Source organism: Eleutherodactylus coqui, chromosome 5, assembly GCF_035609145.1.
Source record: "Eleutherodactylus coqui strain aEleCoq1 chromosome 5, aEleCoq1.hap1, whole genome shotgun sequence".
NCBI lineage: Eukaryota > Metazoa > Chordata > Amphibia > Anura > Eleutherodactylidae > Eleutherodactylus > Eleutherodactylus coqui.
This window is the reverse complement of record NC_089841.1, coordinates 213,408,400-213,427,193: the sequence shown is the minus strand read 5'-3', so window position 1 is coordinate 213,427,193 and position 18,794 is coordinate 213,408,400. Positions and strand designations below refer to the sequence as shown.

Here is an 18,794-nt window from a genome sequence, read left to right as displayed (position 1 = left end):
CAATGTTTTTTTGTTCTAATTTTTATTTTTCCTTAGAAGAAGCTGATATGGACAGCTATATCACACACAGGAACTTCGTGTAGCTCTGCTACTGTTTGTAAAACACTTGATCAGCCATTCACATACCTCTTTGATTAGTGATCCCATGTACAGAGCAGTCAATGGTGTTTGTTCCGCTGGCTTGACGACAATAGTATTGCCACAGCAGAGCGCAGGTGCGAGTTTCCAAGAAAACATTACAAGTGGAAAATTCCACTATGGAACAAAAAGATATTTTATATCATTATTATTACTACAGAGAAAGTATTTTAGAATATTTTTACAGCACGTCACAATTAACAAATAAAATAACAGTTTACTAAGGGTGGTTTCCCACCTGTGATGGGGATTCCACTTTCCTACTACGTTCAGGGGAATCCCTGTGGTCCAAAGGCTCCATCTCAGAACTGAACAGCGCCGGATGAACCCCATTGTCTATAATGGGGTCAGTTCGCTTTCCACCCAGCTGCCTGGCTTTTGGATGGAAAAAAAATGCAGCGATTCCAAGTATGTTTTGGGGTTTTTTTACTTCAATTTTTTTTAATTATAAATGTGGCAAATGTTTTTTTTTTTACTTTTATTACTTATTTTTTTAATAATTAATGAAAGTTTTTTGAACTGATTTCAAAATTCTTTTTAGTATCCATAGAGGACAAGAACTTGAGATGGTTTGATCGCTCCTGCAGTATGATGGAATACCATAGCATTATATTATACCGCAATCTGATAGGCAGTTTATGAAGCCATACCACAGGCATGAATTGATAGGCAATCCACATTACAGCCGTGGGGGCTTTCAGGAGGCTCATTGTATTAAGACCAGCCTTAATTGTAAGTACAGCCTAATGTTTAATGACTCATTATTAGAGATGAGCAAACCTACTCGGCCACGCCCCTTTTTCGCCCAAGCACCGCGATTTTCGAGTACTTCCGTACTCGGGCGAAAAGATTCGGGGGGCGCCGTGGGTGAGTGCGGGGTTGCAGCGGCGAGTGGGGGGGAGAGGGAGAGAGGGCTCCCCCCTGTTCCCCGCTGCTACCCCCCGCCCCCCCTTGCAGAGAGGGGCAGCGTGTATTAGCCGGGCCTGAAAACCTGACCGATATATGCCTATCAGAATAAGCCCTATTTAAGGGCTTAAACAGACTTAAGTAACTTTATCAAGTTTTGCGGCCATTGACTTGTCCTATCTTTCTCGCCTGTATGTTTTAGACGTGCAAGAAAAGACATGTCTTGCCCTATCTTGATATTTTTTTTTATGGTGCTCAATAATGCGAAATTTAAATGGTAAAAAAAACAAAAACTGAATTTTGACTGGCTCATGCGTAAATATGCTCTATAGCAGCAAGCGTATTTGTGCATACGTTTGTCTATTTAAGGCTGGACACCCACTGGCGATATTTTCTATCTTGCGCTGCGAGAGCAAGTGAAAACACTTGCCTCGCAGTGCAAGAAAGACGCCTCAATGAGACCAGGATATCGCCAGTCTTTTCAATGGGGCCAGCGGCAGTAGCGCTAGCCCCATTGAAAAGATATGGAGAATACCGCGGACTTCTGCCACAGCTGTCACAGCTGTGGTAGAAGTGCAGCATGCTATCCCATGGCTTTCAATGTGCCATTGAAAGCAGTGGTTTGTGGCAAACCCTGCAGTATGATTTTCAGGGAAGGGCTTGAAATATAAGTGGTAAAAAAAAGTTTAAAAAAAAATAGTCACCTATCTGCCGCTCAGAGGCGTCATCCAGCTGGCTCCCCGACACTGCTATCCAGCACTTTCAGCAGGCAGGGATTTAAAAATCCCCGCCTCCTGAAAGGGCTGTGCTGATTGGCTGAGCGCTTAGCCAATAACAGCTAGTGCTTAGCTATTAGCTCAGTGCTCAGCCAATTACAGATAGTGCTTAGCTATTCATTCATGAATAGCACTATCTTAGCTATTCATTCATGAATAGCACTATCTTAGCTATTCATGAATGAATAGCTAAGCACTATCTGTAATTGGCTGAGCGCTCAACCAATAGCTAAGCCCTTTCAGGAGGCGGGGATTTTTAAATCCTCGCCTGCTGAAAGTGCTGGATAGCAGTGACGGGGAGCCAGCTGGAGCTCGCGGTCCCAACGGGGACAAAGGAAACTCCTGCCACAGCTGTGACAGCTGTGGCAGAAGTCCGCGGTATTCTCCATATCTTTTCAATGGGGCTAGCGCTGCTGCCGCTGGCCCCATTGAACAGACTGGCGATATCCCGGCGTCATCCCATTTTTTTTCTCTCATTGTGAGGTGAGAGTTTTCACTTGCTTTCGCAGTGCAGTGGAGAAAAAAACGCCAGTGGGTGTCCGCCCTAAGCCTTAATGGTGCATCTTTTGCACTTTGTATTATTCCAATGCATCTAAACTAAAAAATGACTGCCATATACATCTCTTATGCATACTTATGTATCGCTATGGTTACAGACTACAAACAAACCCTTGTGTAGTCTGTTCTTGCAGTTATGTGTGCTGCTTTACATATATGGGAGTAACACGTATGTCAAATCAAGCAAAATAACCAATATCCAAGTGTGTATATAGCATCTGAAAGCTAGAATGTCTTAAGCTACCTTTACACTGGGTGACTGTCGCACAAATAATATCTGGGAACAGCAAATTCAGGCAATAATCGTCCCATGTACAAACGGCACTGAGCAAGAAATCGCTCACTTGGTGGCGTTGCTTGGTTTTTAGCTCACCCAAGAACAAAGCAATCTTCGGTCCATGTAAACAGGCAGTCGTTCATCTATGAACAACTGCCTGTTTGCAGTAAATGAAGGTGAGCAGTCGGAAGAGATCTCTGACTGGCTCCGCCTCCATTCTCTGTGGGACAGACTATGGGACAGCCATGTAAAAGGACTTTTAAACAGATATTTGGAAGCTTTTGTTTGCATTAGACCATTGATAATGTAACAGTATGCTGCTTGCATCGCCTACTTACGGGGATGATTTGACCGCATACTCCAACAGGTTCATGTCTTGTGAAAGTAAAGAAATCTCCATCTACAAGTCAAAGAAGTCTATCAATGAAAATGATTATATTCTTTCTTCTGGAAGATATCAAACAGCTTTAAAATAACATACCCATAGGTACTGTGCGGCCATGATTTTTGTCTGCCCAGCCTGCACAGTAGCGCAGGGACTTAACAGCTCCTGGCATGTCTGCAAAGTAGGATGCGGTAAAGGCCTTTCCAGCATCAATGCATTCCAATGTCTGAAAAATAAAAAAAAAATCTTCAGTTTATACTCAAATACACACACACACATACATACATACACACACACACACACACACATACATACATACACACACACACACATATATATAAAGAACATTTTCATATAGCATAATATTGTCATGTTATAACATGACAATCACTTACAGCTAGTATCAGGACGTCACGTTCCATCAGGTCTGCTAACTTATTCAAGAGTTTACCCCTCTCAGAAGCATCCATCCTGCGCCATGGTGACCCCAACTGGAATGCTTCTCTTGCTGCTTTCACCGCTTTATCTATATCTGCCTATAGCCAAAAAAAGCACTAAGTTAACAATTGAAACTCTTAACAGCTTGACTAAAATTAAAAGAAAGGAATTCATATTTGAGCAGGTAAGTCACACTCCCAATGGTCCAGAAATCCAGGATATACTAAAAGGGTTTGATTTATTCCGATATGGAAGGGGTGGCTCATGCAAACAACTCTTCTATAATCTGTACTACGGCATATGGATGCCACAGAGAGTGGCGCTCTGGTCACTCTCTATAAACCAGAACAGAGAACTGCCTTGTAATAATAGCTTCTGGTCTTATGAACCAGATCTGTGCATGTATAACATGGGTGGACACTAGAGATGAGGGAACATGCTCGTCCGCGCTTGATGCTGATTCGAGTAGTAGAATACTCGATGGTGCTCGTTACTCAAGTGAGCACCACACCGTGTTCGAGAAAATTTTTTGGCCCCTCCCCGCTTTACCACTTCCTGCTGTGACGTGCCAAGCGTGCGCGTATCTACAGCAGTGTCTGGCTGTGGGAGAGAGAGAGAGAGAGAGGGAGAGAGAGAAAAAGCTCGGCGCCAGGCGGGTCCATTGAAAAATGCTCGAGTCTCCCATTGACTTCAAGGGGTTTGTTACTCGAACAGAGCTAACAAACATTACAAAAAGCTTGGGTCGAATAACGAGCACCCGAGCATTTTGGTGCTCGCTCATCTCTAGTGGACGCTCATCTGAATGGCCACCATAGAATACTACATTACCCCTACAGCAGCTGTTGCAAGGGAAATACTTTGCTGGCTACAGATTTCCCAGTTAAATCAGTTGTTTCCAAAGTCCTGACAGCTAGCTGCAGCAGTCTGTGTATGGGATATCAAAGGCTGCTGCAGCCAATGACAGAGCTCAGCAATCGATCTATAAGCCCTGTTATTGGCTGCAGCAGCTTGTGACATCCAGTGGACAGACTACTGCAGCCTGTAAACATTATGTCAGAGCAGAGACCTGGAGCTGCTGGCGGGGAATATTCGGGGAGAGGTAAGTATGAACTGGTTTATTATTTCAGGGCATGGGGAAGCTGTGACTGTAACAAGGGGGCATCCAAGATGTCTGCAGGAAAGGTTTCTACACCGACATAAAAGGGGATTCTTTACTGTAAGAGCAGTGAGAATATGGAACTCTCTACCTGAGGATGTGGTGATGGCAAATTCAATAAAATAGTTTAATAGGGGTCTGGACACCTTTCTTGAGTGTTACAATATTATATGTTATAGTCACTGATTACTTCAGAAGGGTCGGTGATCCGGGGATTATTCCGATTTCCAGATTGGAGTCAGAAAGAAATTCTTTTTCTTTGAATAGGGAAAACTGGCTTCTACCTCATTGGGGTTTTTGCCTTCCTCTGGATCAACATTGAGGGGGTAATAGGTTGAACTGGATGGACATGTGCGCCTGTTATTATAAATCATATTGTAACCGGACAACCCCTTTAATCCAGAAAAAGGGAGAATCAATACGTTGCTTACCTTATCTCCTTCTTCCACCTCGCATATCTTCTCCCCTGTGGCTGGGTTGATGATGGGGAATTTCTTTCCACTGACTGAATTATGCCATTCATTGTTAATAAAAATCTGTGTGAAAAAAGCAATCCCATATAATATACTGTCAGCACTGTAATGTCTCTTCTGAGATCTCCGAGACAACGTGTACCACCGTTATTATGTATATGTCAACGTAGACTTTACAATTTAGAAGAATGATCCAAACTTTTTTTATTCCTCTATCACTAACTTTTTTTTTTAAATAGTGGATGTTTCAGCCTATACTTACATAACATCTACTGTATGTTAAATCTGTTGAATTAGAAAGGAATGTGAAGGAATGCATAAAATTAGCCATGAATGAATGTAATCGGCCATCTAATTTGTATGCGAACAGCCCTGTTTTCCTCTGATGGGTAGGTCAGGTATCTGTCCTTGCCACTTGTGTTCTTTCAACATATGCACACCTGGCAAAAATAAGGCAAGGTACCCAGCAGCTAAGCAATCACAATAAGGGCGGCTTCACACAGGCATATGCACAATTTTGCGTGCTTCACTGCAACATATTTGCATTATGAATGAGGCTTTTTTGCACGAGTGTTGCCGTATTTTACTATACTTTTTGCATGTTTTTTTTGCGCCCAGGACACCACCACACCCCGATTTCAATAGCTATTTAGTCTAATGAGTTCCAAATGTGTTCTTTTTATTCTGAACTGTGCAATGTTTCACGCATCCACCTGCGTATTGCGTGCGCATTGGTGCACCATAGACTTCTATAGGGACCTTTAGAGCAGGTTCTATGTTTTCACATGCGCAAGAGCAAGAATGAACGCATTGACATCAATGCACAGGAAAAGGGAGTAGGTCCAATGTAGGGTAAAAACTCTTTCTCTTAATTGAAAAATTCAGGCAGACATAGAGGAACAAGAAGAATGTGCCATCTTATATGTTTCAGGCAAGCATGCTGTCGTTAATCATGCCTATGAAACATGTAAGATGGCGCATGCTTCTTGTTTCTCTATATCTGTCTGAATTGAAAAAAAAAAAGAGTTTTTACCCTACGCTGGACCAACTCCCTTTTCCTGTGCATCTGTTGTGGTTTCCAGCTATTCCTTGCACGGGAGTCACTGCAGAGGAGCAGGTTTCAATTCCATTGATATCAATGGGTTATATTCTCTGCGTATTGCACGCACAAATACATCCATGTATAGCCACCCTAACAGCTACATTGGGGTTCATGGATGTGGCTACATTATGGCTCTGTGCATGTATATTTAGAGTTAAATACAGGACTGGATAATGTTATATGAGATCAAGAAAGCCATTATTAAAGCAAACTTCCTTATCTAACAGGATATAGCTGATCTCCTCATTAATTCCTGCACAGTTCTGTATTACAGTTCAGCCATGTGCACAGACTATGACCAGCTTATCATAGGAATCTTCCGAAATTGGGGCTTTTTTTTCTAAATCCCTTTTGTTAAAGCATAAATTTGGAAATGTAGATATCAATAATCTGAACGTGAATGCCAGTTAGGTGATAATTCCATATAATTGCATTCCTTGCTAGTGAAAATGTAATTGGACGGCGTGTTAAATACTCAAACAATTTATGAAGACTTTTTTGGAGAGTGATTATTAAAAAAAAACCAAAAAAAAAACTCTTGGCTGTGATACTGAAGGAGTCTTGCCAAAAGTCACATATTCGCCTCAGATGTGAGTAGGCAGGTTTACTTTGCCTCATTATGCAGCCTCCATGCTGTGATCATCTGTATATGGTCACATATTGATTCTCCCATGCATGGCAAGTTACTTATTCATTTCAAAGGAAATTACATGAGAAACCACGGGAAGCTTTGCCTTGATTAGTGAGAAATGCCGGGTCACAGACTTAGTTACATTTCTTTTTCTTATTTTCAGTGCATTCAGCAATAATGTGTATGACACAGTGAAGTGAGTTGTACAGTAGTTCTGCCTGGATATCAGGCACACACTGTGCTCATTTCATTCCACACTCAGCTACTGGACCTCTGAATTGACCTGCCTTGGCCACGTCGATGAAGGACTGTCACTTTGTTTTAGACAGAGCCATCTCTGTTTGCTAGTGTGTGAATTACAGTATTGTCTAGACTCATCCATCATCCATGGGCCGCTGATATGTAACATTAAATGATGATTACTAAATTCTAACTTATATAGTATGCCCCAACTGCAACAATCTGGGTCTTCTATTCAATCCACAGCTTTGACCTTCTACAGCAAACTTAAATTGTGTGCTCATAATGACAGGTATGTTTCATATTCGCCAAAGTGACATTATAATTATTTTGTATCTGTTCTCAACTTAGTCATGTTTTAAATGAATGATGTTTTTAATAAGTAATGAACATTTTTTTGGATTCCCTATGTGGTCACCTTGCTGCCCAACACATAGAGGACCTGGTGCTTCCTCATTGCTTTTACCACTTGAAAAAAATGTGACAAGGAGCATATTAAATATATTAAAATTCCAAGGAATTGGAAAAAGAGTCGTATATTCACAACTACATAATTAACTCATCTTTATCAGATCATTGTATATACAAAAAGATTTACGCATACAGGAACGATAGGGTACATGGAGACATGGAAACCCTAGATAGATTATTTCCAGGTGGAAAATCAGGAGGGTTCAACACGCATGATAGAGAGTAGAGGGTCCTCTCAGAATAGATTTAAGCATGAGTATGTGTATCTCTTGAAATTACAAAGAATACATTAAATAGGATTCAATCATTTTGTTATATTCCACTATGAAAGATTAAACAACTATAAATGAGGGTGGATCTCCCCTCCTCCCCCTCCCCTCCTACCAGGAATCCCACTTCCCCACCCCAGCACATTCAACCTCAACCCCCTCTTCTTACCTCTCCTAACCTCATCTTACCCTCCCTCCCAGATATGTCCTAACAACAAAAACCCACCAGTGATATCTACCCACCAAACCCTACAACCAATTCTCCAGATGCTAACTGCAGTATCTAAGAAACGCCTCCGAACAACCAAAATCACTTCCTTCTTTTCATCAATACTTCCCAACAAAATGAACATCAAGAAAGAAGGAGACGTAGAAGAAGAGGTAAACTGGAAACGCCTCAAAAAGATCAAAAGTATGGATGTAGAGACAAAAATAAAGATGGAGCTTGAGATGTGGGGTGTGTTTCTACCACTCCGTCAGCATAAAATTGGGTTATTTGCAGATGATGTAGTGGTGCTTATAACCCATCCATTGTCCTCTCTCCAGGCAGTAATCAAAGTAATAAACAGATTTGGGCAAATCTCATATTACAAAATTAACTCCCACAATTCTCTTAACATCCCCAAAACTTTCAAGGAGATCATTAAAAAAGAATTTCCTTATTCTTGGGAATCGGGACAGGTTCTGTATTTGGGAATAAAAATCTCCCTCCCCCTTAGCGGTATGCCTGCAATGAATTTCAACTTAATGCTTGGCTCACTACAAAAAGAACTAGCTACATTTGACAAAGTGGAACCCTCGTGGTTGGGGAGAATAGTACTCTACAAAATGATGGTACTCCCAAAAATTCTTTATATTTTTAGAACCATGACGATCCCTCTCCCCCAGAAATATCTAAAAGCGCTCCAAAACCAAATGATGTCATTCATATGGAAGGGAAATACACCAAGATTAGCAGCTTCCATACTCTATTCCTCTAAGGGGTGGAATGGGTGTCCCAAATCTCACAGCATACTATAGAGCCAATTTAATAAAACAAATTAGAGCCTGGTGCACACCTTTAGTTACCATAAGTTGGCCAGAAATTGAAAGACACCTAGGATGGGGCTGGGATCTTCGAACTGTTTTACTGGCAGCTACACTCAACCCAAACATACAATTACCAAATTTCCCTACTATTAAAGGGGTTCTGTCATTAAAAACAAAAAAATATATACTTACCTATTGCACCCCAGGCAACCTTACCTCTCCTCTTCTCCTCCCAAATCTTCTCCTGGATCGTCTAGCAGCCTGTGTCACGTGACATGTAGCTGCCTGATTTAGCTGGATCCGGTGATGCAACGTACATTGCGCTACATTCTGCTTCCTGAATATCAATGTACGCATACGTCACTAGTGACGTAGCGTTCATTGCCCAGGCAGGAAGTGCGGAATACACGGTTGGTGTCCCTTTCGCCATGGGAAGTATTGGGTGTAGACCACTGTTGGGCTGCTTGACAGCCAGGTGACGCCCCCACTTCCTCATTGGCTGGGTGCATTGATAGGGGGTACTGGAAGGCACAGGGGAGAAGGCACAGCAGCGGAAGCGCAGAGGAGGTTCAGAGCGGGGGCCCGACGGCGCCGGAGCATCAAGGGACAAAGCAGAGCAGCGGGCCAGCAGCAGAGGCTCCTGCGACACAAGGGAGCTTCAGAGTGGGAGTCCTTCAGCGCCGGAGCATCAGGGGAGAAAACAGAGCAGCGGTACAACAGCGGAGGCTCACAGCAGGGGAACGACACAGCTGGAGCAGCGGACCAATAGTGGAGGCTACAGCGCCGCAGGGGAGTGTGACAACAGGGGACGGAGAGCGACGCCGGAGAGCAGAGCATCAGCAGGGCAAATTGGCCAGCATTGCATGTGATCCGTGGCATCGGCAGCAGGGACTGTGGCGGCAGCGCTGGCGGGATGTGTGGGGGCGCCCAACATGATTGCTTCATGGCTTAGCAGTGTAGGGGTAGATTCAGACGAGCGTATATCGGTTTGGTTTTCACGCTGAGCCGATATACGGTGTCCTTGACTGCAGGGGGGGGGGATGGAAGAGCCAGGAGCAGGAACTGAGCTCCCGCCCCCTCTCTGCCTCCTCTCCGCCCCTCTGCACTATTTGCAATAGGAGGGGGCCAGACGGGGGAGGAGCTAAGTCATGTCGCTTAGCTCCGCCCCCATCCCACCCCTCTCATTGCAAATAGTGGCAAGGGGCGAGAGCTCAGTTCCTGCTCCTGGCTCTTCCATCCTCCCCCCCCCCCGCACATACATACATTTAGGGCTCATGTCCACGGGGAAAATAGGATTTAGGATCCGCAGCGGATTTCCTGCATGCGGATCCGCATCCCATAGGGATGCATTGACCACCCGCGGGTACATAAATACCCGCGGATCGTCAATAAAAGTGATTTTAAAAAAAATGGAGCATGAAAAAATCTGGACCATGCTCCATTTTCATGCGGGTCTCCCGCGGGGACGGCTCCCGCGGGCTTCTATTGAAGCCTATGGAAGCTGTCCGGATCCGCGGGAGACCTAAAATAGGAATTTAAAGCATTTACTCACCCGCAGCGGACCGCGAAGCTCTTCTCTTCCTCACGGCCGCATCTCCCTTGCTTCGGCTCGGCGGATGTGCCCAGCGCATGCGCGCGGCACGTCGACGACGTGCCGGCGACGTGCCGCCGGCGTCAGGAATTCATCCGCCGGCCGAAAATGAAGATCCGGCCGTGAGGAAGAGCAGAGCTTCGTCGCCCGCGCCGGAAAGGTAAATGCTTTAAATTGCTATTTTCGGCGCTCATGTCCGCGGGGCAGGAGGGATCCGCTGCAGATTCTCCATGGAGAATCTGCAGCGGATCTGATTTTCCCCGTGGACATGAGGCCTAAAAGGGCTGTAAGATTTTTTTTGCAAAGGGGTGGATGCACGGCAATAAAAACAATAAACACAGGTGGCAGGACAAGTATTGTAATGCACGCACACACAAAATATGTATAAAAAAAAATCTTATGGCCTCCTAAATGTATGTTTGTATATACATATATATGTGTGTGTGTATATATAATATATATATATGTATATGTATGTATATACAAACATACATTTAGGAGGCCATAGGATTTTTTTTTTTAATACATATCTTGTGTGTGTGTGTCTCTCTCTGCTTGTGTATATACACGCATATACATACATATATCTACGTGTGTGTGTGTGTATATACACACATATATACACGCACATCACAATGCATTGTTCTCACAAAGCGCATAGCACTTGCATATTTGCCTTGCGCAATGTTGGTCTGAGTTACTTGGACTGAAATAGTGCTCACTTATGTAAAATCAGCCGAAGAGAATGAATGTAACATCACTAAAGACATAAGGGAATATTTTGCCCTCTATTGTCAGCATGCTATTATCGTGTCCCTCAAGTGTCAATGCATAATGCATCCCATGTGGCAGCGTGCCCACCCATATCACATCTTGTATTCAAGCTAGAGGCGTTACAACAGGGTACCAGAGCCTCCATGTTCACCCATATCACATCTTGTATCCCAGCTAGAGGCGGTACAACAGGGCACTAGAGCCTCCATGCCTGCCCGTATCACATCTTGTAACCAAGCTAGAGGTGGTACAACAGGGTACTAGAGCCTCCATGCCCACCTGTATCACATCTTGTATGCAAGATAGAGGCGGTACAACAGGGCACTAGAGCCTCCATGCCTGCCTGTATCACATCTTGTATCCAAGCTAGAGGCTGTACAACAGGGTACTAGAGCCTCCATGCCTGCCTGTATCACACCTTGTATCCAAGCTAGAGGCAGTACAACAGGGTACTAGAGCCTCCACGCCTGCCCGTATCACATTTTGTATCCAAGCTAGAGGCAGTACAACAGGGTACTAGAGCTTCCATGCCTGCCCGTATCGCATCTTGTATCCAAAATATAGGAGGTACAACAGGATACTAGAGCCTCCACGCCTGCCCGTATCACATTTTGTATCCAAGCTAGAGGCGGTACAACAGGGTACTAGAGCCTCCATGCCCCCCGTATCACATCTTGTATCCAAGCTAGAGGCGGTACAACAGGGTACTAGAGCCTCCATGCCCCCCGTATCACATCTTGTATTCAAGCTAGAGGCGTTACAACAGGACATACATACATACAATAAGACCAGCTTTACATAGATGTAAGTGTAATTGCGCACACTGTTGTGCAGGTTTTTATCTCTCTGAGGGCAGCCGCACACAGGTGTAAGTGTGTGTATATATATATCCATATGCATCTTGATACATATACACAGATACATTTATATATACATACACTCATACAATACATTACATGGGGAATATTCAAAGGGGAAAAAAGACAGGTATGTGTTTCCTGTTTTACCATGTGGAGTGACTACTGTGAATGATTGCTGTGAGTAACTACTGTGAGATGGTAAGGAAGATCTGGAAGCGATGGGTGTTCAGGGACAGAGAGGCAGGGAGAAACTCTAGCAGATTTTGGGGGACTGCAAGCTCTATTCACTGCACTAGATCACTGGATGGGCGGAAGTAGCTTTGTGAGGGCAGAAGTGGTCAGCACAGCAAGGGGTGCTGGGAGATGACCTTCTAGCAGGAGGGGCTGAACATGTAAACAGAGCATGGAGGTGAAAAATGGAGATTAGGTAAGTACAACTACTGAAAAAAAACGTTTTGTATGTGTTATTTACCACAGGCTGTGTCGGCAGGGCAGATTTACTGGAGAAAAAAAATACAGATTGTAATGACAGAACCCCTTTAAAGCCTCAGTAAAAGCATGGATCCATCTGGTAAGAATTTCCAAATCCCACTACCCCAGAAAGCAAGCACCTATCCCAATCTAAACTTTAGAGCTACTAATCCCCAATATAACAATAAAAAGCTGGAAGAAAAAGGGGATACGTTTCATTTCAGACATACAGGAAAATTCTGATCTTAAACCTTTTGATAAACTGCGTAAAGAAACGAATCTCACCAGCTGCGACTTACTCCAATACCCACAAATGAAAATGGGCTCACAAAAGTTCTAGCTCATTGGAGGTGCACCAAAAGGTGGTAACAAGATGGTATTATTTTCCTACGGGTTTAGCTAGACTTTTTCCTGGTACCACTGGAACATGCTTGAGAGAATGTAGGGAGGAGGGATCCCTCTTCGATATATTTTGGAGGTGCCCACCGATCCTCTCCTTGTGGAATTCGGTGTTTACGAAAATTTTTAAGGTTACGGGTATAAAAAGTAAACTGAAACCGCAAGTGGCCATACTGCTGTTAGGCATGGAGGAGATAACCCCCCCCCCCAACAAAGGAAGCTTATAGCATATATCATATATTTTACTCTGTGTTAAGCAGCTGATAGCCAAAGGTTGGAAATCCCCTAACGTGCCTTCAACGCAAAATCTAATTACTGGTAATGTGCTCTCAGAACATTGTTCGTATGAAAAATTATTTGCCCTAAGACAAAACAAGATACTTAGCTTTGAAGAAACTTGGCAACCTCGGTTACACAGCATCAAAATGGGATGATTTAAAGTAGTAAAACAGGGATAAAAGTAAAACCTAGAGGTATTACAGCAAAAGTCCAGAACACAGAAAATCATAATTTGTGTTGTTTTGGAAATGTATCTCTCCGATCCCTCCCTTCTCTCCCACCCACCCACTTTTCTTTTCCTTTAAACGCAAGTTTAAGTATATTTTTCTTTTGCAGGAGGCAAAAGTTTGATGTATAGGTTTAATAACTAATTGCAAACTGTAAAATCTTTTCGGTGATGTATAACCTGACATCTCAATCAAAATATATTGGAGGAAAAAAAAGTATGAATGTAGAAAGTGGTACCCAGGGAGGCATATTGAACATCTCCCAACACACCCTAACAGCAAGTAAGAGGGAACTATTGAGTAAAGGCTTGTCTTTTAGCAGCTTTATACTGGTCACCTGGTTAAAACTATTAAGTTTGTGAAATGGAAAGTGTGGGCAACCTATGGTGTAACATCTTTATATACAAATATAACCCCATGATAAAGGAGTATGGGCTATAAAACACTTTTTAAATTCTGACACTTTAATGCTCCCTAAAGAACAGAAATTTTTATTGAAAGCTATCTATTTTATTTTAAATAATTATTATTTTAAATATCAAGATCAATTTCTTCATTCAAACTAGAGGGACCGCAATGGGCACCCAATTTGCACCAAGTTATGCAAACTTATATATGGGGGCTTTTAAAGACAGGTTTTTAGAATATCCACGTATTATATTTTACCACAGGTCTGTAGATGACATATTATTAATATGGGAAGGTATGATGATAGGGCAGTCCATCTATATAAGCAGTATTAACCCTTTCCAATCCACTATCTGACATCTAAAGACATTCTGATTGAAGGCTGTACAGTTCCGATGTCGGAAGACATCCAGCAGGGTATTTTTTCTGTATATTACTGGCCACTCTGTTGTCAGGGGCCTCTCCAGCATGTCCCATATCACAGTACTGGCTCTAGCCAGCAGATGGTGCTATTGTATAATGGCAGCAAGAGAAAGCCCCCTAGGAAACTCTGAATCCAAAATTGGATTGCAAAGGGTTAACCAGGATAACTGGGTTCTGAAATTTACAGGAAATTCCCATGATAAGTAAATAGTGTTTTAAGATGTAAAGATTTTATAGATCAAAACAGGATTTGCACAGAAGCATTTTTTTAAACAGGTAGACACCATCAGCTAATTATATTTTAATAGTTGTCACCTGAAGTCTTGAAAAGCCAACGAACCCTACGGGCAATTCAAAAGAATCTGCAGAAACTGCACTAAAGGAGAGAGTTATAAAAATCAATCCCGTATTTTATTTAGGAGGTTTCTAGAGAAAAGCTGTCCAAAACAATTAGTGAATGTGGCACTGCAGAAAACAGGCAAGTTGAGTCAGGTAGAATGCCTAGTTGAAAAAAAGAGCAAAAAAGTACTAGGTGAACCAAACATTTCCTTACTTGCGACAATATGCAACATAGGGAAGTTAGAGAAATCATAAAAACATAGTAGAATACTTTTGAAAGCAACTCTGTATTAAGGACCGTCCTACCCAAAAACCCTGGGATGGGATTTAGGAAAAGCAAGTCCTTAAAACATATTCTGGCTTCAACAGTTCCAAGAAAAAAAGAAGATACAAGGAGGGGCTCCTACATTTTTTCTACATGGGGGGCGCCCTTTAAGTGTGACAAGTAGAGATGAGCGAGTATACTCGCTAAGGCACTACTCGCTCGAGTAATGTGCCTTAGCCGAGTATCTCCCCGCTCGTCCCTAAAGATACGGGGTCAGTGTGGCTGACAGGTGAGTTGCGGCAGGGAGTGGGGCAGAGCGGGCGGGAGAGAGGGAGAGAGAGATCTCCCCTCCGTTCCTCCCCGCTCTCCCCCGCCGCTCCCCGCCCCCTGCCGGCCCCTGAATCTTTAGGGACGAGTGGGGAGATACTCGGCTAAGGCACATTACTCGAGCGAGTGGCAAGATTAGGTGCAAATGTCATGGGGACATCAAACACCATAGAAACATTGTAGAAGTAGTAGACAAAGAACCAACATTTGAAATCAAACAACAACTGGATTGTGGCTCCCGCTTTGTGGTTTTTTTAATGGAATGTACACGTCAGTTGAAATATGCGGGAAGAACCACTAATCCACTAAGAGAGAGAATGAATAAAAACAGGTCTAGCATCGTCTATGGGGTTAAGAATCACAGTGCATCAAGACACTTTATGACAAACCACAATAAGAATCCCACACATATGTCGGTTACACCCTTAGAACAGATACCATATGGGAATTTTCTTAGACTCAAAAAGAAAAAAAACTCCTGGATTGATCGTCTAAACAGTCATACCCCATACGGCTTAAACGAGGTTTTAGAACAATTTCTAATGTATGACCCTACTCCAGAAAATGTTGTGCTCCAACTGGTTTTATTAGACCGAGTGATGCGGATAGCCATCCTAACAAATTATGTTTTATAGTTATATAGTTTATAGTTTTTTTATTTTATATTTTATACATTTCAGAGGAAGTGTTTTATAAAAGGTTTTATTATATCGATGATGTAGAGTCTCATAGAGATGTGTGATTGTGTTTGCGGATTGCCAGGAAAGTTCTTAGAGCCCATGGCGAACATGTCCATAGGCACCTATAAACCCATGGCCTTTTTGCATATACAAAAAGTTTTTCTGCGTTGGTATACCTTCTCTTTCATAGCATAGCTTTCCTATGCAGAGGGACATAATGTAGAAAGCTGGTATTAATTACAGTAATTTGTGGGAGGAGGGTCAGCAAGCGGAGTAAGGCCTTATGCACACAAGGCCAATTGAGCAGTGGAATTTGTGCTTGTCAGCGGGCGATCCGTTGCTCAATGTGCCCATTTATGTGTGTGGGGATTCCTCTCTCCAGCGGATTTTATTTGCAACCGCTCCGTGCCGAAATAAATTCGCAGCATGCTCTATTTGTAGAGCAGATATGCAGGGACGGCTTCTATTAAAGTCAATGGAAGCCATCCCTCCCGCGGCACTTCTGCAATGATCATTGAAGAAGTGTTGCGGATCCACGTCACTGCCTAAGCGACGGCACGGTGTCCTCGGTACTGCACATGTGCGCAGGGTTGCATGCACGGGAAGATTCCGTGCAGGATTTCCCACACAGTATCCGTGGGTGCCAGTGTGCATGAGGCCTTAGGCTGGCTTCACATGTACAAAATTGTTGCCTATTCACCATATTGCAAAACTGCAGCAATTCACTGTAAAGTGGTGAAGTGCGTCAGTTCTTCCTGCTTGCTTATTATCGGCTTGGTACACTACAGCAATGTGTGAACCGAACCTTACGCTTCAAATAGGGGGTGGGGATGGCAAGCTGATTTTTCTCCCCGGTGGAGGGAAACCTAGCTTCACTTGTGATCGATCGATCGATCGACCGCTCGATCTTAATATTTCTCAATCTAGCATAAAATCGAAAACAGTATTTGAACACAGAAGACTCTTCTCATAATATATTCATGCCATTTAAGTCCATGCATTGTAGGAAAGTGTATTAACTACTGTACTGGAGACTGGATATTGTGTGCCTAAGGCTGCCACACCTAGGTTCTGTGAATGAAGACCTTTGTCCTGCATAGTTCACCAGTGCTATAAACTGAATCCTTGACAATGATTCTTCAACTGCACAATTCAAAGGTACAGATCAAAAAGAGGGCTGCAAGTGACATTATCCGTATGAATGAAACATTCCAAGGAATTCTCACGGTGGAGACTTCAATATTATCCTTCTACAACATAAAAACATGACCTCCAGTTACAATTGCAATAATATTACATGTATTCAACTAGTATGGGATACAAAAAACAACTTTTATCTCTAATCTGCATCAGGGTGGTTTAGTAGTGTTTTTATGGAAAACTTTCACAGCAGTTTTTGTTGCAGTTTTTTAAGCCAAACCCCAATGGATTCAGCAGAAAAGAGAAGTTTAAGATCTTACTTTATGTTTCCCATATTTTTTAAATTCACTTCTGCTGTTGACTCGTAGAACTGCAGGAAAAACTGACTCAAAAACTGACTTTTTCCAAAAAAAGCCGTGTGTGAAACCACCTTCACAGTAGATTCATTATTTTGCATGCTCAACAAAGGAGCATAAGCATATATTCCCATGGAAAGCCAACTGCATGATGGGAGATTTTGAACCTTCGCGTTGGGCTAAAGTCTTTATGCTCTAATTGAGATGCATGACGGGTCGGATATGCTGTGTGTCAAGAAGAAAATCATTTCTCCTTAATCCTAAGGTCACATGAACAGGTTGGAATCCACATGCAGGTGGTTGCAGCAGATTCCGGTCGGTCACCCTGTGTACCTGATATCTCTACGTATTGTGGATGACTGCGGTGGCTTGCCGGCAGTTAGGTATGGTACAGAGTTTTCCTCATTGTTTGCATGTCCCAAGGCGCTGCTAAGCAATGATAAAGGTACCCGCAGGCCATACACAATGCTAATTGGCTATTCTGGTTCGGACTCCTTTATTGACTTCAATGGAGGCTGTCCGCACGGAGTTTGTGGCAAAATAGAGCATGCTGCAATTTTTCTTCTGCTCATGGAATACGCAATTCGTATCCAAGAGTGTGAAGGAAAAATTGAAAATTTACGCCTTTCAATGTTTGCGTTTTGCCGTGAATCCTCCGAGTGGATGGCAATCACAGATTCCGCAGTTAGAATCCGTCCGTCTGAGAGCCCTATGGTGAGCACCTAGAAGGTGTGTGAGGAGACATCTAGGGTCACACGTGCTCCTCTGGGAAGTATGCAAATGGAAAGATGGAACAATACTTCTGCAGTGACACCTATTGGAAGTCAGCAATCCTGCAAGTCAATGTCAGACTTTTTAAACTATTATATAATGCTCTATCTATCTATCTATCTATCTATCTATCTATCTATCTATCTATCTCATATCTATCTATATTATATCTATCTCAAATCTATCTATATATCTAATATCTATCTCATATCTATCTATCTAATATCTATCTCATATCTATCTATCTATCTAATATCTATCTATCTATCCATCTATCTATCTCATATCTATCTTTCTATCTATCCATCTATCTCATATCTATCTATATTATATCTATCTCATATCTATCTATATTATGTTTATCTATCTCATATCTAACTATTTATCTAATATCTATCTCATATCTATCTATATATCTAATATCTATCTCATATCTATCTATCTATCTATCCATCTATCTCTTATCTATCTATCTATCTATCTATCTATCTCATATCTATCCATCTATCTCATATCTATCTATCTATCTATCTATCTATCTATCTATCTATCTATCTATCTATCTCATATCTATCCATCTATCTCATATCTATCTATCTATCTATCTCATATCTATCTATCTATCTATCTATCTA

General features: G+C 42.5%; 1 protein-coding gene across 1 annotated transcript in view; it reads right to left on the bottom strand.

The window, feature by feature from the left end:
- The window catches only part of ALDH1A1 (aldehyde dehydrogenase 1 family member A1), a 50,616-nt gene that overhangs the window by 26,953 nt on the left and 4,869 nt on the right, over window positions 1-18,794 (bottom strand). The window contains exons 2-6 of the mRNA XM_066604170.1: window positions 5,066-5,170; window positions 3,436-3,576; window positions 3,137-3,266; window positions 2,994-3,055; window positions 127-255 (exon numbers count right to left, since the gene is read on the bottom strand). Coding sequence (XP_066460267.1) covers window positions 127-255; window positions 2,994-3,055; window positions 3,137-3,266; window positions 3,436-3,576; window positions 5,066-5,170 — 567 coding nt within the window. The remainder of the gene's footprint in view (window positions 1-126; window positions 256-2,993; window positions 3,056-3,136; window positions 3,267-3,435; window positions 3,577-5,065; window positions 5,171-18,794) is intronic.